At 43.5% G+C, this 25,139-nt stretch overlaps 1 protein-coding gene across 1 annotated transcript in view; it reads right to left on the bottom strand.

The window, feature by feature from the left end:
• The window catches only part of LOC308685820 (uncharacterized protein), a 72,577-nt gene that overhangs the window by 27,898 nt on the left and 19,540 nt on the right, over window positions 1-25,139 (bottom strand). The window contains exons 14-25 of the mRNA XM_081357848.1: window positions 23,316-23,369; window positions 22,594-22,701; window positions 22,376-22,429; window positions 20,660-20,758; window positions 20,519-20,572; window positions 5,158-5,256; window positions 4,699-4,752; window positions 2,542-2,595; window positions 2,390-2,443; window positions 494-547; window positions 351-395; window positions 172-270 (exon numbers count right to left, since the gene is read on the bottom strand). Of these exons, the coding sequence (XP_081213974.1) occupies window positions 172-270; window positions 351-395; window positions 494-547; window positions 2,390-2,443; window positions 2,542-2,595; window positions 4,699-4,752; window positions 5,158-5,256; window positions 20,519-20,572; window positions 20,660-20,758; window positions 22,376-22,429; window positions 22,594-22,701; window positions 23,316-23,369 (828 nt within the window). The remainder of the gene's footprint in view (window positions 1-171; window positions 271-350; window positions 396-493; window positions 548-2,389; window positions 2,444-2,541; window positions 2,596-4,698; window positions 4,753-5,157; window positions 5,257-20,518; window positions 20,573-20,659; window positions 20,759-22,375; window positions 22,430-22,593; window positions 22,702-23,315; window positions 23,370-25,139) is intronic.

The following is a 25,139-nucleotide window of genomic DNA, read 5'->3' as shown; positions in this document are numbered from 1 at the left end:
AACCCTTTAACAGTTTAGAAATTTTGACCAGATATCAAGTGTATCCACACATATACTCCTGAACAGGTTTAAGCCACAGTCCTTATGACATTGTAATGCTTAGGTTGACACACTCTAGAAGAAGAAATGATGAGTTGTTGATGGTAATCTCTGTCTGATTGATCCGCTTACCTTGGGTCCGTCGGTTCCTGGAGTTCCTGGTAAACCTCGAGGCCCCTGGAGGCCCTGCGGCCCCGCACCTCCTCTCTCTCCTGGGAAACCACGCTCACCCTGAGCAGGACAAGGGAACTTTAACACACGCAATACAACGTACTTACAAAGCAAAGAGAAAACGAGGGTTAGAGACTCACTCGGGGGCCAGTGACCCCTGCGGCTCCAGCTTCTCCTGGAACACCCTGGATGAGCAAAGACACACACACGGCTTTATTACACATCTATGTGTGGCCAACAGAAAAACAAGTAAAGATTCCTCGTGGGATTCAGGAACTCTTACCTGATCACCGGGTTTCCCTCCTTCACCAGGGGGACCGGGGGGTCCGGGCAGACCCTATGAACATCACAAACATCAGACGTTTTCTGATCTGTTATGCTCTCTAACAAATATAACCATATCCAAACATGTTATTAAAATAAATGGTCCCATTTTATATTAAGTATTTCAATTAATGTTGCTTTATTTTGATAGTCCACTTTAGACATTCGACACACTGTAAGTAACTACATGTCAACTAACTCTCATTAATTTTCAACTACATGTCAAGTAACTCTTTAAGGTTTGGGTTCGGGTTAGTAGAATAAGTTGACGTACTTGTAAAGTTACTTATAGTCAGTAGAATGTCTGTTGAGGAGCATCTAAATAAAGAGTTAGCAGATATTAATCAGTCTATCAATACTGTAATGACTGCTAGTTGACAAGTAGTTACTTACAGTTAGTAGAATGGGTAACACTTTAGGTTACACTTTATTTTAAGGTCTCCTTGTCACGGTGTAATTATACATTCAAGTACTGAGTAATATTATTTAACTACATGTATTTACTACAGGATTAGGGTAGGATTAGGTTTGTTGTAGCGTTAGTTGCATGTAATTATGCATAATTTAATGATATTACTATGGTAAGTACATGTAACATATGTAACAAGGACACTGTAAAATAAAGTGTTACCACACTTTATTTTAGGTGTCCTTCTTACATGGGCTATTAGAGCTATTTCCTCCTGATTTAACCCATACAAATGCATTTTGTTAGTATAAACTAATTCATTTAAGTTGATTCAACGATGTTAATGCATTTAACTTGACTTAAACTAGATACTTTACATGTCACCATACTACAGCTTCACAATTAATCGTTAAAAGATTGCGATCTCAACTCAAAGACCCACACAATCTTATTTAAATGACAGTGATTCGGCTCTATGTCTATTAAAGTGAAAATTAAGCGAACGTTCAGATCTGTGTTTTGATCCAGAGATAGCAGTTTTCATGTTTAGGCATGAAACAGCTTCACAAACAGTCTTTTCAACACACAGTATGATTAATTCTGTCTTACAATCATTCAGATAATCATAGAAGAACTGAGATAAAAGTTTATAGTTCAGATATAAACACTGATGTCTACGGTAGAGATCAAAATAGAGTAAATCACCTTTTGAAAGTAACTTGACACTTTAAATAATGATTGTTTCAATTACATCTTTACACCAGTAGGTGGCGACAATTGACTGTTATAAATGTATTTGTCATTGAATCATTTGTTGAAGATATTCGTCCAAAAACGCTGATTCATCCAGTAATGAAACAAGTGAAGTGTTTATGAGTCATTGAATCATTCACTCAAATGAGTAATTTAAAAACACTGATTCATCCAGTAATTAAACAAGTGAAGTGTTTATGAGTGAGTCATTGAATCATTCACTCAAGTGATTCATTTAAAAACGCTGATTCATCCAGTAATTAAACAAGTGAAGTCTTTATGAGTGAGTCATTGAATCATTCACTCAAGTGATTCATTTAAAAACGCTGATTCATCCAGTAATTAAACAAGTGAAGTCTTTATGAGTGAGTCATTGAATCATTCACTCAAGTGATTCATTTAAAAACGCTGATTCATCCAGTAATTAAACAAGTGAAGTCTTTATGAGTGAGTCATTGAATCATTCACTCAAGTGATTCGTTTAAAAACGCTGATTCATCCAGTAATGAAACAAGTGAAGTCTTTATGAGTGAGTCATTATATCATCAATTCAAACCGTTTTTGTTTTGTTTTTAAAGAAGAGAATTGTGATCTCTATTATAAACAAAAAAATCATGATGTTCAGGTTATCCAGAATCGTGCAGCTCTAATATAAAGCACGGCAACAGTGATCTGCGGCGTTCACACACTCACCTGGAAGCCCGATGGTCCTGGTTGACCCTGTTCTCCTCTCTCTCCTGCAGGACCCTGTGAACATCACATCATCTCAGCGCTCATTCTGCTTAATCTTGCATTAGCACGCGATGGACACACACACACACACACACACACAGAGACACACTCACAGCAGGTCCAGGGGGTCCAGCGGCGCCCGTCTCTCCGTCTTTACCAGGCAGACCCTGCAGAGGACAAGACATTCGTCACTACAGCGCTGTATGAGGTGAAGCTGAGGTGTGAAAGGGTGCGTCGCATTTGCTGACAAACTCTTCTAGTTTCTTAAAGGGATGGTTCGGAGTAAAATCAGCCTAGGGTCCTTTGCACCATGACCTCGAGCCAAGAAGCCTTTTCTCCCTTGGTCGAACATTATTAAAGTTAGAGCTTATCTAGAGATATCAGCCGGATGGTTTAGTGCAGGCGCTAATGGATCCAATGATGTATCTGGTAAATTACTCCACTAATAATGCCTAGAATGGACCAAACTTCTACAGTAGTACAAATAGGTTCTGTACTCATGAAACGAGGCATTGGAAAGTTTGTAAGTACATCAGGAGTTTAGTTAAATAACACTTGCCTGATGGCTAATGCTACCGCTAACCCGGACGTCAAGGTCACTTCAGTTAGCACGTAACAGCTTTAGGCAGTTTACACATGCTGTTACAGATTTTTGTTTTATAATGTCAATACTTGGGGCACTTTTTCAAAACTCTTCACAACTGTGCATCATTTATCATTGCTTTTGTACAAAATGTACTCAATGACTATATCTCGACAAGCAATAGCCGTCATTTCTCCGTCTAGGTTAACTATAGACCCGATATAGTCCGGCTATGAGGAACACACTTCTAGCCAAAATAACCGTGAATTTGGTTACATGTCGTTTTTGCCAAAATAACTTGCGAGATGAGATGTATGATACTCCATCATGAAAGCAAAGTCAACAGTGATTACAAGCTGTTTGATTTCATTTCTTCACTCATTTCATTTCTTTGCTGTCTAATTGATGACTAGTCTATTCTCGGGCGATGGTTTAATCGTCTATTTAATTTTCACTGACAGCCCAAATTTTCCTTGTTTTATCCAGACGTCTGGGCTGTGTTTGGACGGCTATTAGACGTCTTTTAAACGCAAAATTGCTTGCTGAATGCTGGGATCTTTCAAATTACATGAATTTTTTTCTCACTTCGACACAAACACCAGCAAAACTCTGAATCTACAGGACAATTTTCATGTTCACATGCTTGTTTCAAAACATAACATAATACAATAATGAATAAGACCGGAATTTGCTACATTTCTACAGTAATACCATAATGAAATATATTCTGAATTTTAAAAATGAAATACTATCAACACAATTAGATGTACAGTAGCTGAACACACACAGGTGTTAGTCTATCAGTTTCATTACTATCTAAAAGGGGAACCATTTAGGAATAAGTTTGTACTGTAATGTAAACATGGACCTGTGGTGGATAATAAACAGGAGAGAGTCATTCTTGTTTTGTAAAGTTTGTATAAAGAAAATTGTATAAAGTGTTGTTGGTGTTTTTGAGGTCGTTGTCGGGTGAAACCTTTGCTAGTGTTCTGGAAGAACGAGTTGATTTGAAACATGAATGAAGGGTTTAGGTAGTTTTAGTGCATTTTGAATGTGAAATTAAAGAAACTGAGAAATGGCTTGTAGTGATTGTAAAAAGCTGTAACACGTGTGTGTTCAGCTATATCCAATTGTTCTGATAGCATTTCAGATTCAGAATACATTTCAGTATTTTCTGTATGAATGCAATGTAGAAAATTGCTGTCTTATTCATTTTTCTATTATGTTAGGTTTTGAATTTATAGTTTAACTAACAGTTTTGGAAAGAAAATGTAAACATGCAAATTGTCCAGTAGGATCATTATTTTGCTGATGTTTGTGTGAGAAAAGAATTTTTCACGACCATAAAGCTTGGAAATAACAGCTAGTTTTGGAAACGGCATGTTTTCTTGATACTATCACACTTACTATTTTTACCTTGGTAAATTACCATTTACCCAAATCTATGTTTAGTGATGTTGACTGAAATATATATGAGAGCCACCGAAATGCATCCAAACGTCCAGTTTTCCTTAAAGCACATGACCGTTTTAGCTCTGAGAAATTGCTAAGAAACCCTGCCAAGAGAGCTCAGCGCCGCTAATGAGAAGGACTAGCGCTCAGTCGGCCTGAAGATCAGTCAAGCTGTTCTGCTTCCACTGTGTTTAGCAGTGTGGATGAGTTGAGGATATCGGACAGCAAAACTTACACGCAAACCCGGAGCTCCAGCGAGTCCCTTCTCTCCGGCTTTCCCAGCCTCACCCTGCAGAGAGAGAAACATGCCTGATATAAACTGATTAAGATTCAGAGCACTATATGTTTTCAACTATAAAAAGTGGGTTACACTTTATTTTAAGGTGTCATTGTTACAGTGGAATTACATATTTAAGTACTGAGTAATATTAATCAACAACATGTGCTTACTATAGGGTTAGGGTAGGATTAGGATTTGGTTGAGGGTTAGTTGAATGTAATTATGCATCATTTACTGTTATTACTAGGGTAAGTACATGTAACATATGTAACAAGGACACTGTAAAATAAAATGTTACCAAAAAATGTTTAGCGTAATAATTAATAACAAAAAAGACCAGTAATGGACACATTCAAGTTGCCTTAATGCACACAAATCAAACAGACGTGTATTGATAAGAGTGTTCATGTTTACATTGCCACCCTTGGGTCCAGGGAATCCCATCACTCCCGGCTGGCCACGAACACCCTGAGGCCCCGGGGGTCCCGGCCGACCGTCCTCGCCCGCAGCGCCCTGCATCCCGACAGAACAACTCCGTTATTCAGGATCCAAACACGTGTTTAATTACTGAACGCCGTAACACACTCAACACCCCCAAAGGACAAATATTTCAATGTATAAGGTCTTTCTTTTCTCTACCTTTTTTTTGTTTAGTTTTTTTCTTTGCCTGTCCTTATATTGTTGTTTGTCTGTGTTTTGTTTTATTTTTTGTCGATATGTGTATTTTGTACAATTTCTGTATGTATTCCTACAATAAAAAAATGTCATTATAAAAAAAGGATCCAAACACATTACTACAGCTCAGATTATAGCCTGTGTGTGTTTGTCTTTAAAAAGTATAGTTGTGCTCCAAATGAAACACTATGCACTTATGCCATGTACTTAACTGTGTGGAGTATGAACTTCATAAGGTTATTTTGTCAGCCTGTCCCGCTCCAATAAATATCTAAAGCTGCGACCGATGAGTCCCCAACATTACACACGCTTTTCAGTTCATTGAAGAGCACCATTCGGGCATTTGAAGTGCACTTTTTCTTGTTGGCACTATTTAGTCTACAAAATATAGATTAGTATGCAAATTTGGACACACCTTTTTGAGACTTCTTGTCACATGACAGGAAGTAGGTTTCCTGTAAGATCTTAAAGGCAGGGTAGGCAGGTTTTTTCTAAAAAAACTTTTTCCCACATTTGTTTTAACTGTCTTTATATACCAATACATAATTAAAATGTAAGTACTCTGAAAAAGAGAGTATAAAAATCGAGTGTCTGTAGTCCTCTCAGGGCTGCAATAAACACAGCTACTTATTCCATTCACTCCACCCCCTCCATTCTGGGCTCCTTCCAAAGCCACGCCCCCAAAACACATGAACGCGCAATGCCGACCACTCAGCTGGAGGAGGACGTGTTTGCCAGCGCCAAGCGGAGAGGAGCGCAGTGCATGTAGTGACATCATGTCAGAATCACATGTAATAAAATACCTAACTTTATCATTGAATATAAACAACTAACATGGCTGTTAGTACTCACTATTAAGCTAGCATATCGATACTGGTAAAGTTTAAAATATACAGTGCTATGCATAAGTTTAGACACCCATGCTAAAGTTGACTAAAAAGAGGAATAAAAAATCATCTTTTGGAAATTGAACTTAATGCCTTAATTTAAAAAATTAGGAAAAATCCAACCTTTAAGGACACCAATTTTCTTTGTGAATGAATAATGTATCGTAAATAAATAAATATTCTTCCTTAAAATACAGGGTGCATAAGTTTGGACACCCCTATGTTAAATTCCCATTGAGGCAGGCAGATTTTTATTTTTAAAGGCCAGTTACTTCATGGATCCAGGATACTATGCATCCTGATAAAGTTCCCTTGGCCTTTGGAATTAAAATAGCCCCACATCATCACATAGCCTTCACCATACCTAGAGATTGGCATGGAGTACTTTCCATAAGATTATCTCTCAATGCAAATCAAACTAGCTATTAGGCTAACTGAAATAAAACCATGCCAATCTCTAGGTATGGTGAAGGCTATGTGATGATGTGGGGCTATTTTAATTCCAAAGGTTGGATTTTTCCTAATTTTTTAAATTAAGGCATTAAGTTCAGTTTCCAAAAGATGATTTTTTATTCCTCTTTTTAGTCAACTTTAGTATGGGTGTCTAAACTTATGCATAGCACTGTATTGAGTTTGATTCGGTAACGAGCTAGTAACATAAGGCAAAGCTAAAAACAGGTTGCATTGATGCACGTTTTCCCATCAGTTACACTGTGATGAAGGTGAATTTCGTGTAAGATTCATAACATATACAGTGTTTTGCATGCAAGAGCTTCCACAATGAAAGCACTGTTGGCTCTGATGAGGACTACACTATATTGACTCTCGTCTGACTTCTTGCTTTATCCAAAGACTTTTTGGTCATAGCCTTTTCGAATACTGTCTTCCTTTTTTTGCCTTGTTTGCCTTCGCTGACTATATATGCAGGTACTGGGAATTTTGACTGCTCTTTCTCTGCCATAATTGTGATTCTTCCTAGCTTCCGTGCCTCTCTCCTCTCCTCGAGTCAAACGGGTGCGCGCATGTTTATTGCAGCCCTGAGAGGACTACAGACACTCGATTTTTATACTCTCCTTTTCAGAGTACTTACATTTTAATTATGTATTGGTATATAAATCAGTTTAAACAAATTTTGGAAAAAGTTTTTTAGAAAAAACCTGCCTACCCTGCCTTTAAGTAAGATTCTTCACTACTATCTAAGGCCCAGTCCAAAATTGTCATGCCCTTCACTCGCTAACTTCCCTCCGCCTCGTTCACTCGCTAACTACCTTCAGCCTCGTTCACTCGCTAACTTCCTTCAGCCTCGTTCACTCACTAACTTCCTTCAGCCTCGTTCACTCGCTAACTTCCCTCCGCCTCGTTCACTCGCTAACTACCTTCAGCCTCGTTCACTCGCTAACTTCCTTCAGCCTCGTTCACTCGCTAACTTCCCTCCGTCTCGTTCACTCGCTAACTTCCTTCAGCCTCGTTCACTCGCTAACTTCCCTCCGTCTCGTTCGCTCGCTAACTTCCCTCCGCCTCGTTCACTCGCTAACTTCCCTCCGCCTCGTTCACTCGCTAACTTCCTTCAGCCTCGTTCACTCGCTAACTTCCTTCAGCCTCGTTCACTCGCTAACTTCCTTCCGCCTCGTTCACTCGCTAACTTCCTTCAGCCTCGTTCACTCGCTAACTTCCCTCCGCCTCGTTCACTCACTAACTTCCTTCAGCATCGTTCACTCGCTAACTTCCCTCCGCCTCGTTCACTCGCTAACTACCTTCAGCCTCGTTCACTCGCTAACTTCCTTCAGCCTCGTTCACTCACTAACTTCCTTCAGCCTCGTTCACTCGCTAACTTCCCTCCGCCTCGTTCACTCGCTAACTACCTTCAGCCTCGTTCACTCGCTAACTTCCTTCAGCCTCGTTCACTCGCTAACTTCCCTCCGTCTCGTTCACTCGCTAACTTCCTTCAGCCTCGTTCACTCGCTAACTTCCCTCCGTCTCGTTCGCTCGCTAACTTCCCTCCGCCTCGTTCACTCGCTAACTTCCCTCCGCCTCGTTCACTCGCTAACTTCCTTCAGCCTCGTTCACTCGCTAACTTCCTTCAGCCTCGTTCACTCGCTAACTTCCTTCCGCCTCGTTCACTCGCTAACTTCCTTCAGCCTCGTTCACTCGCTAACTTCCCTCCGCCTCGTTCACTCACTAACTTCCTTCAGCATCGTTCACTCGCTAACTTCCCTCCGTCTCGTTCACTCGCTAACTTCCTTCAGCCTCGTTCACTTGCTAACTTCCCTCCGCCTCGTTCACTCGCTAACTTCCTTCAGCCTCGTTCACTCGCTAACTTCCCTCCGCCTCGTTCACTTGCTAACTTCCTTCAGCCTCGTTCACTCGCTAACTTCCCTCTGCCTCGTTCACTCCCTAACTTCCTTCAGCCTCGTTCACTTGCTAACTTCCCTCCGCCTCGTTCACTCACTAACTTCCTTCAGCATCTTTCACTCGTTAACTTCCCTCCGTCTCGTTCACTCACTAACTTCCTTCAGCATCTTTGAACTCGTTAACTTCCCTCCGTCTCGTTCACTCACTAACTTCCTTCAGCCTCGTTCACTCGCTAACTTCCCTCTGTCTCGTTCACTCGCCAACTTCCTTCACCTTTGTTCACTCGCTAACTTCCCTCCGTCTCGTTCACTCGCTAACTTCCCTCCGCCTCGTTCACTCGCTAACTTCCCTCCGTCTCGTTCACTCGCTAACTTCCTTCAGCCTCGTTCACTCGCTAACTTCCCTCCGCCTCGTTCACTCGCTAACTTCCTTCAGCCTCGTTCACTCGCTAACTTCCCTCCGTCTCGTTCACTCGCTAACTTCCCTCCGCCTCGTTCACTCGCTAACTTCCCTCCGTCTCGTTCACTCGCTAACTTCCTTCAGCCTCGTTCACTCGCTAACTTCCCTCCGCCTCGTTCACTCGCTAACTTCCTTCAGCCTCGTTCACTCGCTAACTTCCCTCCGTCTCGTTCACTCGCTAACTTCCCTCCGCCTCGTTCACTCGCTAACTTCCCTCCGTCTCGTTCACTCGCTAACTTCCTTCAGCCTCGTTCACTCGCTAACTTCCTTCAGCCTCGTTCACTCGCTAACTTCCCTCCGCCTCGTTCACTCGCTAACTTCCTTCAGCATCGTTCACTCGCTAACTTCCCTCCGTCTCGTTCGCTCGCTAACTTCCTTCAGCCTCGTTCACTCGCTAACTTCCCTCCGTCTCGTTCACTCGCTAACTTCCCTCCGTCTCGTTCACTCGCTAACTTCCCTCCGTCTCGTTCACTCGCTAACTTCCCTCCGTCTCGTTCACTCGCTAACTTCCTTCAGCCTCGTTCACTCGCTAACTTCCCTCCGTCTCGTTCACTCGCTAACTTCCCTCCGCCTCGTTCACTCGCTAACTTCCCTCCGCCTCGTTCACTCGCTAACTTCCCTCCGTCTCGTTCACTCGCTAACTTCCCTCCGCCTCGTTCACTCGCTAACTTCCCTCCGTCTCGTTCACTCGCTAACTTCCTTCAGCCTCGTTCACTCGCTAACTTCCTTCAGCCTCGTTCACTTGCTAACTTCCCTCCGCCTCGTTCACTCACTAACTTCCTTCAGCATCTTTCACTCGTTAACTTCCCTCCGTCTCGTTCACTCACTAACTTCCTTCAGCCTCGTTCACCCGCTAACTTCCCTCCGTCTCGTTCACTCGCCAACTTCCTTCAGCTTTGTTCACTCGCTAACTTCCCTCCGTCTCATTCACTCGCTAACTTCCCTCCGCCTTGTTCACTCGCTAACTTCCCTCCGTCTCGTTCACTCGCTAACTTCCCTCCGCCTCGTTCACTCGCTAACTTCCCTCCGTCTCGTTCACTCGCTAACTTCCTTCAGCCTCGTTCACTCGCTAACTTCCTTCAGCCTCGTTCACTCGCTAACTTCCCTCCGCCTCGTTCACTCACTAACTTCCTTCAGCATCGTTCACTCGCTAACTTCCCTCCGTCTCGTTCGCTCGCTAACTATCTTCAGCCTCGTTCACTCGCTAACTTCCCTCCGTCTCGTTCACTTGCTAACTTCCCTCCGTCTCGTTCACTCGCTAACTTCCCTCCGTCTCGTTCACTCGCTAACTTCCCTCCGTCTCTTCACTCGCTAACTTCCTTCAGCCTCGTTCACTCGCTAACTTCCCTCCGTCTCGTTCACTCGCTAACTTCCCTCTGCCTCGTTCACTCGCTAACTTCCCTCCGCCTCGTTCACTCGCTAACTTCCCTCCGTCTCGTTCACTCGCTAACTTCCCTCCGCCTCGTTCACTCGCTAACTTCCCTCCGTCTCGTTCACTCGCTAACTTCCTTCAGCCTCGTTCACTCGCTAACTTCCTTCAGCCTCGTTCACTCGCTAACTTCCCTCCGCCTCGTTCACTCACTAACTTCCTTCAGCATCGTTCACTCGCTAACTTCCCTCCGTCTCGTTCACTCGCTAACTTCCCTCCGCCTCGTTCACTCGCTAACTTCCCTCCGTCTCGTTCACTCACTAACTTCCTTCAGCATCTTTCACTCGTTAACTTCCCTCCGTCTCGTTCACTCACTAACTTCCTTCAGCCTCGTTCACTCGCTAACTTCCCTCCGTCTCGTTCACTCGCTAACTTCCTTCAGCCTCGTTCACTCGCTAACTTCCCTCCGTCTCGTTCACTCGCTAACTTCCCTCCGCCTCGTTCACTCGCTAACTTCCCTCCGTCTCGTTCACTCGCTAACTTCCTTCAGCCTCGTTCACTCGCTAACTTCCCTCCGCCTCGTTCACTCGCTAACTTCCTTCAGCCTCGTTCACTCGCTAACTTCCCTCCGTCTCGTTCACTCGCTAACTTCCCTCAGCCTCGTTCACTCGCTAACTTCCCTCCGTCTCGTTCACTCGCTAACTTCCTTCAGCCTCGTTCACTCGCTAACTTCCTTCAGCCTCGTTCACTCGCTAACTTCCCTCCGCCTCGTTCACTCACTAACTTCCTTCAGCATCGTTCACTCGCTAACTTCCCTTCGTCTCGTTCGCTCGCTAACTTCCTTCAGCCTCGTTCACTCGCTAACTTCCCTCCGTCTCGTTCACTTGCTAACTTCCCTCCGTCTCGTTCACTCGCTAACTTCCCTCCGTCTCGTTCACTCGCTAACTTCCCTCCGTCTCGTTCACTCGCTAACTTCCTTCAGCCTCGTTCACTCGCTAACTTCCCTCCGTCTCGTTCACTCGCTAACTTCCCTCCGCCTCGTTCACTCGCTAACTTCCCTCCGCCTCGTTCACTCGCTAACTTCCCTCCGTCTCGTTCACTCGCTAACTTCCCTCCGCCTCGTTCACTCGCTAACTTCCCTCCGTCTCGTTCACTCGCTAACTTCCTTCAGCCTCGTTCACTCGCTAACTTCCTTCAGCCTCGTTCACTCGCTAACTTCCCTCCGCCTCGTTCACTCACTAACTTCCTTCACATTCGTTCACTCGCTAACTTCCCTCCGTCTCGTTCGCTCGCTAACTTTCTTCAGCCTCGTTCGCTCGCTAACTTCCTTCAGCCTCGTTCACTCGCTAACTTCCCTCCGTCTCGTTCACTCGCTAACTTCCTTCAGCCTCGTTCACTCGCTAACTTCCCTCCGCCTCGTTCACTCGCTAACTTCCTTCAGCCTCGTTCACTCGCTAACTTCCCTCCGTCTCGTTCACTCGCTAACTTCCCTCCGCCTCGTTCACTCGCTAACTTCCTTCAGCCTCGTTCACTCGCTAACTTCCTTCAGCCTCGTTCACTCGCTAACTTCCCTCCGCCTCGTTCACTCGCTAACTTCCTTCAGCCTCGTTCACTCGCTAACTTCCCTCCGCCTCGTTCACTCGCTAACTTCCTTCAGCCTCGTTCACTCGCTAACTTCCCTCCGCCTCGTTCACTCGCTAACTACCTTCAGCCTCGTTCACTCGCTAACTTCCTTCAGCCTCGTTCACTCACTAACTTCCTTCAGCCTCGTTCACTCGCTAACTTCCCTCCGCCTCGTTCACTCGCTAACTACCTTCAGCCTCGTTCACTCGCTAACTTCCTTCAGCCTCGTTCACTCGCTAACTTCCCTCCGTCTCGTTCACTCGCTAACTTCCTTCCGCCTCGTTCACTCGCTAACTTCCCTCCGTCTCGTTCACTCGCTAACTTCCCTCCGCCTCGTTCACTCGCTAACTTCCCTCCGCCTCGTTCACTCGCTAACTTCCTTCAGCCTCGTTCACTCGCTAACTTCCTTCAGCCTCGTTCACTCGCTAACTTCCTTCAGCCTCGTTCACTCGCTAACTTCCTTCAGCCTCGTTCACTCGCTAACTTCCCTCCGCCTCGTTCACTCCCTAACTTCCTTCAGCATCGTTCACTCGCTAACTTCCCTCCGTCTCGTTCACTCGCTAACTTCCTTCAGCCTCGTTCACTTGCTAACTTCCCTCCGCCTCGTTCACTCGCTAACTTCCTTCAGCCTCGTTCACTCGCTAACTTCCCTCCGCCTCGTTCACTCGCTAACTTCCTTCAGCCTCGTTCACTCGCTAACTTCCCTCTGCCTCGTTCACTCCCTAACTTCCTTCAGCCTCGTTCACTTGCTAACTTCCCTCCGCCTCGTTCACTCACTAACTTCCTTCAGCATCTTTCACTCGTTAACCTGTTAAGCTTCACCAGTGCGTCGGCGCACTGAAGCGTTTTTTATTTATTTAATTCAAAATTACTATCAGATTTAATGTTATACCTTGACAAACTATACATCATTAAAAAGATATAAGACTCAAGTTTCAGTATTTGACCACTATTGTATTCTGAGAAACTCATAGTGACAGTTATGTCTTAATTTGTGTCAGGAGTTATGAAATGAAAAAATGAGTCGATACCTTTAATATGAATTATGCGTGTCAGCCGCTCCCATTCATAAAAAACTCCCGTGCTGTCGTCATGACAGCGATACACAAAACAACGTCCCTCAGGGCTTTAGCTCAAAAATGTGCAGATTTGGAGAAATATTGATAGATTCTTTTAGATTCACATCATATTTCTATAGACAGGAATAATATTTATTGAATTTATACCCAAATGCGTCAATGTAATCTTTATGAGCGTTTGGTATTCTAATTCACAGTGTTTTCAATTCATACCAATAGGCTGAGGGCGCTATATGCACAGTAATATAGTCCATATATGGCACATGAAGAAGAGCCATGATCATGTGACATTCCAGGAAGCCTCGAACACACACACAGCTAACAGAGATCGGCTGTAATCATGCAGATAAAAGATGTTTTGAAGACAATAAACATGATTGCAATGATATCTGATTTGCCTGTGTTCTTCAAGCCATGCCAGGTATTTTTATAATAATAGATTATATTTATAATGTAATGCTAATCTATATAGACTTCATCATTGTGCATAATACTATCAAATAATATATTTTCTGTCTGATTTTTTTATCTGAAGCTAAATTAGATCACAGAAGATTATTTAAAACATTCAGCTTGAGTTATAAAGTACGTTTTGAACATAAATATGGTTTTAATCTCATATATTGTCGTGTATTGATGGTGTGCTAAGCTAACATGCTAGCTAGCCCTAACTGTTAGTCACATGACATGGTCTTGAAAAACATTTAACTAAATACAGAGTTTTGGGCTTATTATCTTCAGATTTTAAACATAAAATGTTTAGACATGTGGCTTTAGCTGTAGTGCATTTCTAGATTGCTCCAGTGCCAATTTCAATTTTATTTTCATGAGGATGTTTCATAAAAAATAATTTCTAATAACTTTACAAAACTTTGAAGCTATTTATAACAATTTTTGTCATTACGACAATAATTAATTCTACATTTACAATAAACTGCCAGGTGTCAGCTTTCAAACGAGATCATACTTGTGCTTTTAGTACAAAGGGTTCATGAACTGTATCTGTTTTAGTTTGGGTATGTCATTTCTGGGGATTTTTCAAAAGTGGCGTTGCAGCTTAACAGGTTAACTTCCCTCCGTCTCGTTCACTCACTAACTTCCTTCAGCCTCGTTCACTCGCTAACTTCCCTCCGTCTCGTTCACTCGCCAACTTCCTTCAGCTTTGTTCACTCGCTAACTTCCCTCCGTCTCATTCACTCGCTAACTTCCCTCCGCCTCGTTCACTCGCTAACTTCCCTCCGTCTCGTTCACTCGCTAACTTCCTTCAGCCTCGTTCACTCGCTAACTTCCCTCCGCCTCGTTCACTCGCTAACTTCCTTCAGCCTCGTTCACTCGCTAACTTCCCTCCGTCTCGTTCACTCGCTAACTTCCCTCCGCCTCGTTCACTCGCTAACTTCCCTCCGTCTCGTTCACTCGCTAACTTCCTTCAGCCTCGTTCACTCGCTAACTTCCTTCAGCCTCGTTCACTCGCTAACTTCCCTCCGCCTCGTTCACTCACTAACTTCCTTCAGCATCGTTCACTCGCTAACTTCCCTCCGTCTCGTTCGCTCGCTAACTTCCTTCAGCCTCGTTCACTCGCTAACTTCCTTCAGCCTCGTTCACTCGCTAACTTCCCTCCGTCTCGTTCACTCGCTAACTTCCCTCTGCCTCGTTCACTCGCTAACTTCCCTCCGCCTCGTTCACTCGCTAACTTCCCTCCGTCTCGTTCACTCGCTAACTTCCCTCCGCCTCGTTCACTCGCTAACTTCCCTCCGTCTCGTTCACTCGCTAACTTCCTTCAGCCTCGTTCACTCGCTAACTTCCTTCAGCCTCGTTCACTCGCTAACTTCCCTCCGCCTCGTTCACTCGCTAACTTCCCTCCGCCTCGTTCACTCACTAACTTCCTTCAGCATCGTTCACTCGCTAACTTCCCTCCGTCTCGTTCACTCGCTAACTTCCCTCCGCCTCGTTCACTCGCTAACTTCCCTCCGTCTCGTTCACTCACTAACTTCCTTCAGCATCTTTCACTCGTTAACTTCCCTCCGTCTCGTTCACTCACTAACTTACTTCAGCCTCGTTCACTCGCTAACTTCCCTCCGTCTCGTTCACTCGCTAGCTTCCCTCCGTCTCGTTCTCTCGCTAACTTCCCTCCGCCTCGTTCACTCGCTAACTTCCCTCCGCCTCGTTCACTCGCTAACTTCCCTCCGTCTCGTTCACTCGCTAACTTCCTTCAGCCTCGTTCACTCGCTAACTTCCCTCCGCCTCGTTCACTCGATAACTTCCTTCAGCCTCGTTCACTCGCTAACTTCCCTCCGTCTCGTTCACTCGCTAACTTCCCTCAGCCTCGTTCACTCGCTAACTTCCCTCCGTCTCGTTCACTCGCTAACTTCCTTCAGCCTCGTTCACTCGCTAACTTCCTTCAGCCTCATTCACTCGCTAACTTCCCTCCGCCTCGTTCACTCACTAACTTCCTTCAGCATCGTTCACTCGCTAACTTCCCTCCGTCTCGTTCGCTCGCTAACTTCCTTCAGCCTCGTTCACTCGCTAACTTCCTTCAGCCTCGTTCACTCGCTAACTTCCCTCCGTCTCGTTCACTCGCTAACTTCCCTCCGCCTCGTTCACTCGCTAACTTCCCTCCGCCTCGTTCACTCGCTAACTTCCTTCAGCCTCGTTCACTCGCTAACTTCCTTCAGCCTCGTTCACTCGCTAACTTCCTTCAGCCTCGTTCACTCGCTAACTTCCCTCCGCCTCGTTCACTCACTAACTTCCTTCAGCATCGTTCACTCGCTAACTTCCCTCCGTCTCGTTCACTCGCTAACTTCCTTCAGCCTCGTTCACTTGCTAACTTCCCTCCGCCTCGTTCACTCGCTAACTTCCTTCAGCCTCGTTCACTCGCTAACTTCCCTCCGCCTCGTTCACTCGCTAACTTCCTTCAGCCTCGTTCACTCGCTAACTTCCCTCTGCCTCGTTCACTCCCTAACTTCCTTCAGCCTCGTTCACTTGCTAACTTCCCTCCGCCTCGTTCACTCACTAACTTCCTTCAGCATCTTTCACTCGTTAACTTCCCTCCGTCTCGTTCACTCACTAACTTCCTTCAGCCTCGTTCACTCGCTAACTTCCCTCCGTCTCGTTCACTCGCCAACTTCCTTCAGCTTTGTTCACTCGCTAACTTCCCTCCGTCTCGTTCACTCGCTAACTTCCCTCCGCCTCGTTCACTCGCTAACTTCCCTCCGTCTCGTTCACTCACTAACTTCCTTCAGCCTCGTTCACTCGCTAACTTCCCTCCGCCTCGTTCACTCGCTAACTTCCTTCAGCCTTGTTCACTCGCTAACTTCCCTCCGTCTCGTTCACTCGCTAACTTCCCTCCGCCTCGTTCACTCGCTAACTTCCCTCCGTCTCGTTCACTCGCTAACTTCCTTCAGCCTCGTTCACTCGCTAACTTCCTTCAGCCTCGTTCACTCGCTAACTTCCCTCCGCCTCGTTCACTCACTAACTTCCTTCAGCATCGTTCACTCGCTAACTTCCCTCCGTCTCGTTCGCTCGCTAACTTCCTTCAGCCTCGTTCACTCGCTAACTTCCCTCCGTCTCGTTCACTTGCTAACTTCCCTCCGTCTCGTTCACTCGCTAACTTCCCTCCGTCTCGTTCACTCGCTAACTTCCCTTCGTCTCGTTCACTCGCTAACTTCCTTCAGCCTCGTTCACTCGCTAACTTCCCTCCGTCTCGTTCACTCGCTAACTTCCCTCTGCCTCGTTCACTCGCTAACTTCCCTCCGCCTCGTTCACTCGCTAACTTCCCTCCGCCTCGTTCACTCGCTAAATTCCCTCCGCCTCGTTCACTCGCTAACTTCCCTCCGTCTCGTTCACTCGCTAACTTCCTTCAGCCTCGTTCACTCGCTAACTTCCTTCAGCCTCGTTCACTCGCTAACTTCCCTCCGCCTCGTTCACTCACTAACTTCCTTCAGCATCGTTCACTCGCTAACTTCCCTCCGTCTCGTTCACTCGCTAACTTCCCTCAGCCTCGTTCACTCGCTAACTTCCCTCCGTCTCGTTTACTCGCTAACTTCCCTCAGCCTCGTTCACTCGCTAACTTCCCTCCGTCTCGTTCACTCACTAACTTCCTTCAGCCTCGTTCACTCGCTAACTTCCCTCCGTCTCGTTCACTCGCTAACTTCCTTCAGCCTCGTTCACTCGCTAACTTCCCTCCGTCTCGTTCACTCGCTAACTTCCCTCCGCCTCGTTCACTCGCTAACTTCCCTCCGTCTCGTTCACTCGCTAACTTCCTTCAGCCTCGTTCACTCGCTAACTTCCCTCCGCCTCGTTCACTCGCTAACTTCCTTCAGCCTCGTTCACTCGCTAACTTCCCTCCGTCTCGTTCACTCGCTAACTTCCCTCAGCCTCGTTCACTCGCTAACTTCCCTCCGTCTCGTTCACTCGCTAACTTCCTTCAGCCTCGTTCACTCGCTAACTTCCTTCAGCCTCGTTCACTCGCTAACTTCCCTCCGCCTCGTTCACTCACTAACTTCCTTCAGCATCGTTCACTCGCTAACTTCCCTCCGTCTCGTTCGCTCGCTAACTTCCTTCAGCCTCGTTCACTCGCTAACTTCCCTCCGTCTCGTTCACTCGCTAACTTCCCTCCGTCTCGTTCACTCGCTAACTTCCCTCCGTCTCGTTCACTCGCTAACTTCCCTCCGTCTCGTTCACTCGCTAACTTCCTTCAGCCTCGTTCACTCGCTAACTTCCCTCCGTCTCGTTCACTCGCTAACTTCCCTCCGCCTCGTTCACTCGCTAACTTCCCTCCGCCTCGTTCACTCGCTAACTTCCCTCCGCCTCGTTCACTCGCTAACTTCCCTCCGTCTCGTTCACTCGCTAACTTCCCTCCGCCTCGTTCACTCGCTAACTTCCCTCCGTCTCGTTCACTCGCTAACTTCCTTCAGCCTCGTTCACTCGCTAACTTCCTTCAGCCTCGTTCACTCGCTAACTTCCCTCCGCCTCGTTCACTCACTAACTTCCTTCACATTCGTTCACTCGCTAACTTCCCTCCGTCTCGTTTGCTCGCTAACTTTCTTCAGCCTCGTTCGCTCGCTAACTTCCTTCAGCCTCGTTCACTCGCTAACTTCCCTCCGTCTCGTTCACTCGCTAACTTCCTTCAGCCTCGTTCACTCACTAACTTCCCTCTGCCTCGTTCACTCGCTAACTTCCTTCAGACTCGTTCACTCGCTAACTTCCCTCCGCCTCGTTCACTCGCTAACTTCCCTCCGCCTCGTTCACTCGCTAACTTCCCTCCGCCTCGTTCACTCGCTAACTTCCCTCCGCCTCGTTCACTCGCTAACTTCCCTCCGCCTCGTTCACTCGCTAACTTCCCTCCGCCTCGTTCACTCGCTAACTTCCCTCCGCCTCGTTCACTCGCTAACTTCCCTCCGCCTCGTTCACTCGGATGTACGTCATTGCTTACGTTGCGCGAGTGCCCACCACTGTGGAAACTGCAATGGGCTGAATTGGAATGCCCTAAGCCCTTGATCACTTGGAATCAGCTATGGAGTTGATTTATTATTATTATTTTTTTTCCTTTAAAAATTTGTTTAATGCAGCATCCAAATGTATATAGGTGTGTTCTATATATCATAGAGTTGTTTGTTGTGGTGGTGGTTAGACGAAATCTGTGGTGATGTCACAATCGCACGGCAATGAAAGCGAGGCTGTGAGGGATAGACAAGCATCGCTTTTACTGTTATTTAATGTGTGTTTGAATTGATCTGCTGACAAAACACAGCAAAATATCTTTCCAAAAAACTTCAGTAGACATAAAACTCCCGGCAATATGAGCTGTGAAACATTATAGGCCTAAGTGATCTAAGAGCTTTATACAGCTTTTTAGACCAAATGACATTGAAAACATGTAATGGCGCTGCTCTGAATAAGGTCTATTGAGGGCGCACATCTGACTGCAAAGGGGACGCTATATATTATATATACATATACATGTATTCGTCACGAACCGTACGGTACAGACGTCACGGTTCGGTGCATGACTACATTCAGTCACAGGAGATCCACACTCCAATCCAGAAGGGGGCGCAATGCTGTTTCAAAAGCTCAGATGACGAAGTGACGATCGATCGGTTTGTTTACATCTCTCAAACAGTGTTTCAACTGCGGAACGATATCAATAAATCAACTTGAGAATAATATCTCATGAAGCATTACACTTATCTCAGGCATTTAGTGTCACTAGACACTAGTTCGCTAGAGAAATGAACTCTAGAGAGAATCATTTCGTATACGCACTGTATTAGCCGATTCATTATATTTACTTAACCTGTGAGTAATGTCTTGATTATTTAATGTATGTTTAAATAAATTTGTCATGAAAACAAGTTATGACAGCCACTGCATAAATTATTATCTTTCAAAAGTGAATTGGAGTAGAAAATTTACTTTATAATTAGATTTAGAAGTTAATACAAAACCTGCCTTAAGTGCAATTTAAAGAACTTTTTTTTTATTTGAGTGTTTATTATATCTAAAAAGATACTGAACCCGTACCGAACCGTGACTTCAATACCGAAGTACGAACCAAACCGTCATGTTTGTGTACCGTTACACCCCTAATATATACAGTATATAAAGTGTTATTTTAGTCCAATGTTGTTTGTGTAAATACATATCTGTTATATTTATATACACTATTTTTTCATTTTTTTTATACATTAGATCAGTACCCCTTGTAATCTGAGTACAATTTAGCAGAGTGTTACAATTCGATATCTAAAGAGCAATATTAATTGATTTTCTTCACTAAATAATCTCTTTGTGATGAGAAGGTTCACTATTAATCATAAGGGGCTTTCGCACTGATTCATCCAATAATAAAACAAGTACAGTTTTTAAGGGCTTCATAATTCCTATAAATAATGGCAGAAGTGTCAGCTTTTGGTGTGTTCGCACCGCAGGAACGGGGAACGATTTTAGTTCTAGCAACTCATTTTCAGAGTCGGGTCTAAACCGGCACTAGAGGAACTACCAGTGACATTAGTGTTCGCTGATTGGCCAAACGCACGGGAAACACCAGAAAAAGCAGAGTAAACACACAGATTATAGCCTATATTTACTCCACAAACTAACTCTACGAACATGGAAAACAGTGACAGATGGACCTCTCAACATTTGCACTAAAGAGAAAATCCAACACGACTTTGAGGGACCAAGAGAAACATGATTATGTATTTCTGCTCAGCAAGCGACATTGAGCACTGATCACACGGCAAACGCTAATGCTTTTTCATATAGTTCCTATACCTAAGTTAGGCTTTATATAAGCCTATATAGTCAAAATATAGGCTGTGTCTACTCACAGATGGACCGACTTTGCCCTGTGGACCGGCATCACCCGGACGTCCCGTCAGACCCTGTGAAAGGAGAATGCCCGTGATTATGACAAGCATGTATGATCAGTATCAGATCTGTCGGCAGTGCAGAGCGATGGATTGACGTACCCGTGCACCAGGCAGACCCGGTTCTCCAGGCCGTCCAGGGTCTCCGCTGGCTCCCTTGGGCCCCGATCCGCCCGCAGGCCCACGCTCACCCGGAGCGCCCTGCAACACACACGGAGAATGACAGACACTGAACACATGCTGCAGTCAAGTAAAACCTGATATGATCTTCATAACCATTTGTCATAGTTTGGTTTCCGATGGAAAAGTGCAATCTTTACTGACGGACACGGAGCTGCGTCTGCTACATTCCCAAAGAACAATATCAGACACATTTTGACTTTAGTCACTAGGGCTGACCCCTAATAGTCGACAAAACGTTAGTCGACGAAATTTTAATTAGTCAGTTAGTCGCAGAGAAAAGTAAGAGGTGAAGTCACGCAGTCCGTGACGGACAGATCGTTAAAGTCCTCCTGTAGTCAATCATTTCATCCCTTAAAACCCATCTATGATCACCAAAATTACATATTTAAAAGTCTTTTTCCTTGAAAATTTCCACTGGTTGACGATCACACGTTGATCTGATTGGTTACAAGGTAGTTTGTGACATCAGAAACACCAGCGATTTCAAAGCGTGTTTTTGAGACTGTCTTTGGTTCACTGCAGTTTTAAGGAGGAAATACTCAGCAATGGTGTCGACTTATGAATTTAGACATGCTTTGTCTTAAAGCAGATTAAAAACATCAGATAAACAACATTAAAAGCTTGAGTTTCAAAACAGGGGGACTTTAAGACATCTGGTCCATGTGGTAATTATGTTACGTTAACATTAACCTAGATAAATGTGCACTATTATTAGGCACATATCCAAGTGTTTTGTTTGAAAGCTTAACGAGTTTGACGTTTAACTTAACGTGCATCTCTCTCTACAGGCGCATCCGCTATACTGTGAGATGAGTCATGTTTGCAGAAAACACTAGGTTATTAATAACCCTAGTCAAAATAAATACACTAAAATATATTAGAAATACATTTATTTTATGCTAAGTATACTACAAATACTTTCACATATTTATGTACTTAATATAAATACCCTGCAATTGTACTTTTGGCATACTAGACTGGTATATTTAAAGTCTGCTAAACTGGAACAACTAATTTTGTACTTCATGTACTTTAGTTATCCAGAAATAGTGCTGAGGTCCAACTAAAGATATACGGAAGTATATTTGATTGTGCTGAAGTGAAACTATTGCGAAACTTTAGGTATACTTTAAATATCTTGCATTTAAATTATAAAGTGATCATACTATCCTTACTAATACTGACATTCAACACATTTTAGGCTTAATATTAAGAAATGTGCATTGTGCAATAAAGAAGTCATTTTAATATTTATATCATTAAGTCTCAAGCAATATGTCAAAAATATGTTAATGGATTTATAGTGTATTTTAAATACATTTTGGCATTGTTTTTTTCACTAGGGAAATTATTAAAATGCCCAGACATTTGATTCATAATCAATACTTTTGTGTGCGCTTAATGCGTACAATTGAGCGCTTAATTTGTATTTTCAAGGTTCACTTTTATGGTTTAGTATTTCTCTGTACTGTGGAACAACGTGACTAGTCGACTAATGGCTTAAACGAACGACTACTAGTCGACCAAGGCTTTGTTCACGTGGCTTTGTTCAATTTACCAGTAATGTTACATCACATCCAGCATGAAATTCTAGTAAGGGTTTATTGTTTTTTGCATTTTGAGCATGCACCTCACCTTCGGACCAGCCAGACCATCTTGTCCAGGAAAGCCTCGATTGCCAGGAGCACCCTGCAGAAAACATCTTATCAGTGATGAATGTTATTTACAGAATGCAGTGCAATGCTTCATCTAAAGGAGCTAGAGACACAATGCACGTATGGGTCATGTGTTAATGTTATACACGACTCGAGAGGAGCAGATGAAGTTATATGATATGAGGCGACATGTCTCACTCTCTCTCCATGCGGGCCGACGGGTCCAGCGGCACCAGGCTCTCCTCTGGGTCCTCGCTTGCCCTCCTCTCCAGCGGGGCCGATGGGCCCCTGAAGACCAGCGCTGCCCTGAACAAACCACGCTTCATTTAAAACATTCATTTTCATTTGACGTCCTGTAAAACACACTGTATCCTCTGACAGACAGCTAATAAACACTGAAAGAAGGTGTTTGCTTGCATCTATGTATAGCAGCTACAAAATCAATATTATTTTAATGCAACATTGTTTTATGTAAACATCCTGGCAACACTTTACTTAAAGCCTTTATATATAATGCATTATAAAAGTATTTTAATGCATTAATTATGCCTTGTATTGCACATTATAATGCATTGTATGCTCTCATGAATAATTGTAACCACAGATATAATATAATACTGATTTATTCACTGTTAATGCATTAAAACACATGACAAACAACTTCAGATATAACAAGGAATCTGCACATATTACAATACATTTTAACTTTGATTACAATTGTTTATGAATAATGTACATTATGAATACCTTTATAATGCATCATACATAAAGGCTTGAAGTAAAGTGTCACTGACATTCTTTATGTTTACAGTCCATTCAGTCCTTGTATTTCAGCTTTGTTTGTAGTGCTGCATATAATTAAGTTATTATTTATGAAGTTATATGACTGAATGACTTCTAGTGTGAATGTAAGGACTTACAATTTCTCCTTTAGGACCAGCCTCACCCTTGAACCCTGCGAGACCCGGATCACCCTGAAGACAAGCACACATCAGGGTCAGGTCTATTACTGTAAATCTGAGATCAACACTATCAGATGAGACCAGAAGATCCTCTGAATGATGGGATTGAAGGGTCTAGGAGTGGGTGATGTGACCATAATCTTATCTCACGACAGGAGTTGTCTAACAGTTTTATTCAAGTACAAAACACTACACAAATAGCATGCGAGTACTGAATTGCGTTCTCGATCACGACTCATTGTGCTCTGAATACTTCATTATCAAACATGTCCCACTCTCCATTTTTAACCTATCAACTTCACACAGTCCTGTCCACTGAAAGCTGCATGTATAATACATATAAAAAATCTATAGAATGACCCTTTATATCTTCATTACAATATATATTGACATATCAGCCAGAACTTGAAGGGTCCTGTGTTTTTTTAATGAAACCAGTAATTCATATCTCATACTGTGTGTTTAGATATAATATTACTTGTTTAATGAGGACGTATCATGCATTTGCCCATGTTCATCTGTGTTTAGTGTGTAATGTTGCCGTCTGATCATGAAAAAGCTCCAGTTATTCTCTATATCAGTGTCAGTGTTTCTGAACTCCCTGATACTACTTAATATCATTATTCATCTTCATATATTGGACACTAGAGCTGCACGATTAATCGGTAAAAAATTGTGATCTCGACTCAAGACACCCAAGCGATCTTATTCTTAAATGACAACAATTCGGCTATCTCTATATAAATATGTCTATATAATAATCTCTTCAATTAATGGATCATTCTTTTAAGAGGTTTGTTCCAGTAATGAAATAAGTGAAGTCTTTGAATGAGTCATTGAATCATTCATTCAAGAGATTTGTTCAAAAACGCTGATTCATCCAGTAATAAAACAAGTGCAGTCTTTAAGAGTGAGTCATTGAATCATTAATTTAAGAGATTCGTTTAAAAAAGCGGATTCATCCAGTAATGAAACAAGTGCAGTCTTTATGAGTGAGTCATTGAATCATTCATGTAAGAGATTCGTTTAAAATCGCTGATTCATCCAGTAATAAAACAAGTGCAGTCTTTAAGAGTGAGTCATTGAATCATTAATCTAAGAGATTCGTTTAAAAACGCGGATTCATCCAGTAATGAAACAAGTGCAGTCTTTAAGAGTGAGTCATTGAATCATTAATTTAAGAGATTCGTTTAAAATCGCTGATTCATCCAGTAATAAAACAAGTGCAGTCTTTAAGAGTGAGTCATTGAATCATTAATTTAAGAGATTCGTTTAAAATCGCTGATTCATCCAGTAATAAAACAAGTGCAGTCTTTAAGAGTGAGTCATTGAATCATTAATTTAAGAGATTCGTTTAAAATCGCTGATTCATCCAGTAATAAAACAAGTGCAGTCTTTAAGAGTGAGTCATTGAATCATTAATTTAAGAGATTCGTTTAAAAAAGCGGATTCATCCAGTAATGAAACAAGTGCAGTCTTTATGAGTGAGTCATTGAATCATTCATGTAAGAGATTCTTTAAAATCGCTGATTCATCCAGTAATAAAACAAGTACAGTCTTTATGAGTGAGTCATTGAATCATTCATTCAAGAGATTTGTTCAAAAAAACGCTGATTCATTCAATAATAAAACAAGTGCAGTCTTTAAGAGTGAGTCATTGAATCATTAATTTAAGAGATTCGTTTAAAAAAGCGGATTCATCCAGTAATGAAACAAGTGCAGTCTTTATGAGTGAGTCATTGAATCATTCATGTAAGAGATTCGTTTAAAAACGCTGATTCA

The sequence above is a fragment of the Scardinius erythrophthalmus genome, assembly GCF_964197995.2.
Source record: "Scardinius erythrophthalmus genome assembly, chromosome: 25".
Classification (NCBI taxonomy): Eukaryota; Metazoa; Chordata; class Actinopteri; order Cypriniformes; family Leuciscidae; genus Scardinius; species Scardinius erythrophthalmus.
The sequence above is the reverse complement of the archived record's forward strand: the minus strand, read 5'-3'. Positions and strand labels throughout refer to the sequence as shown.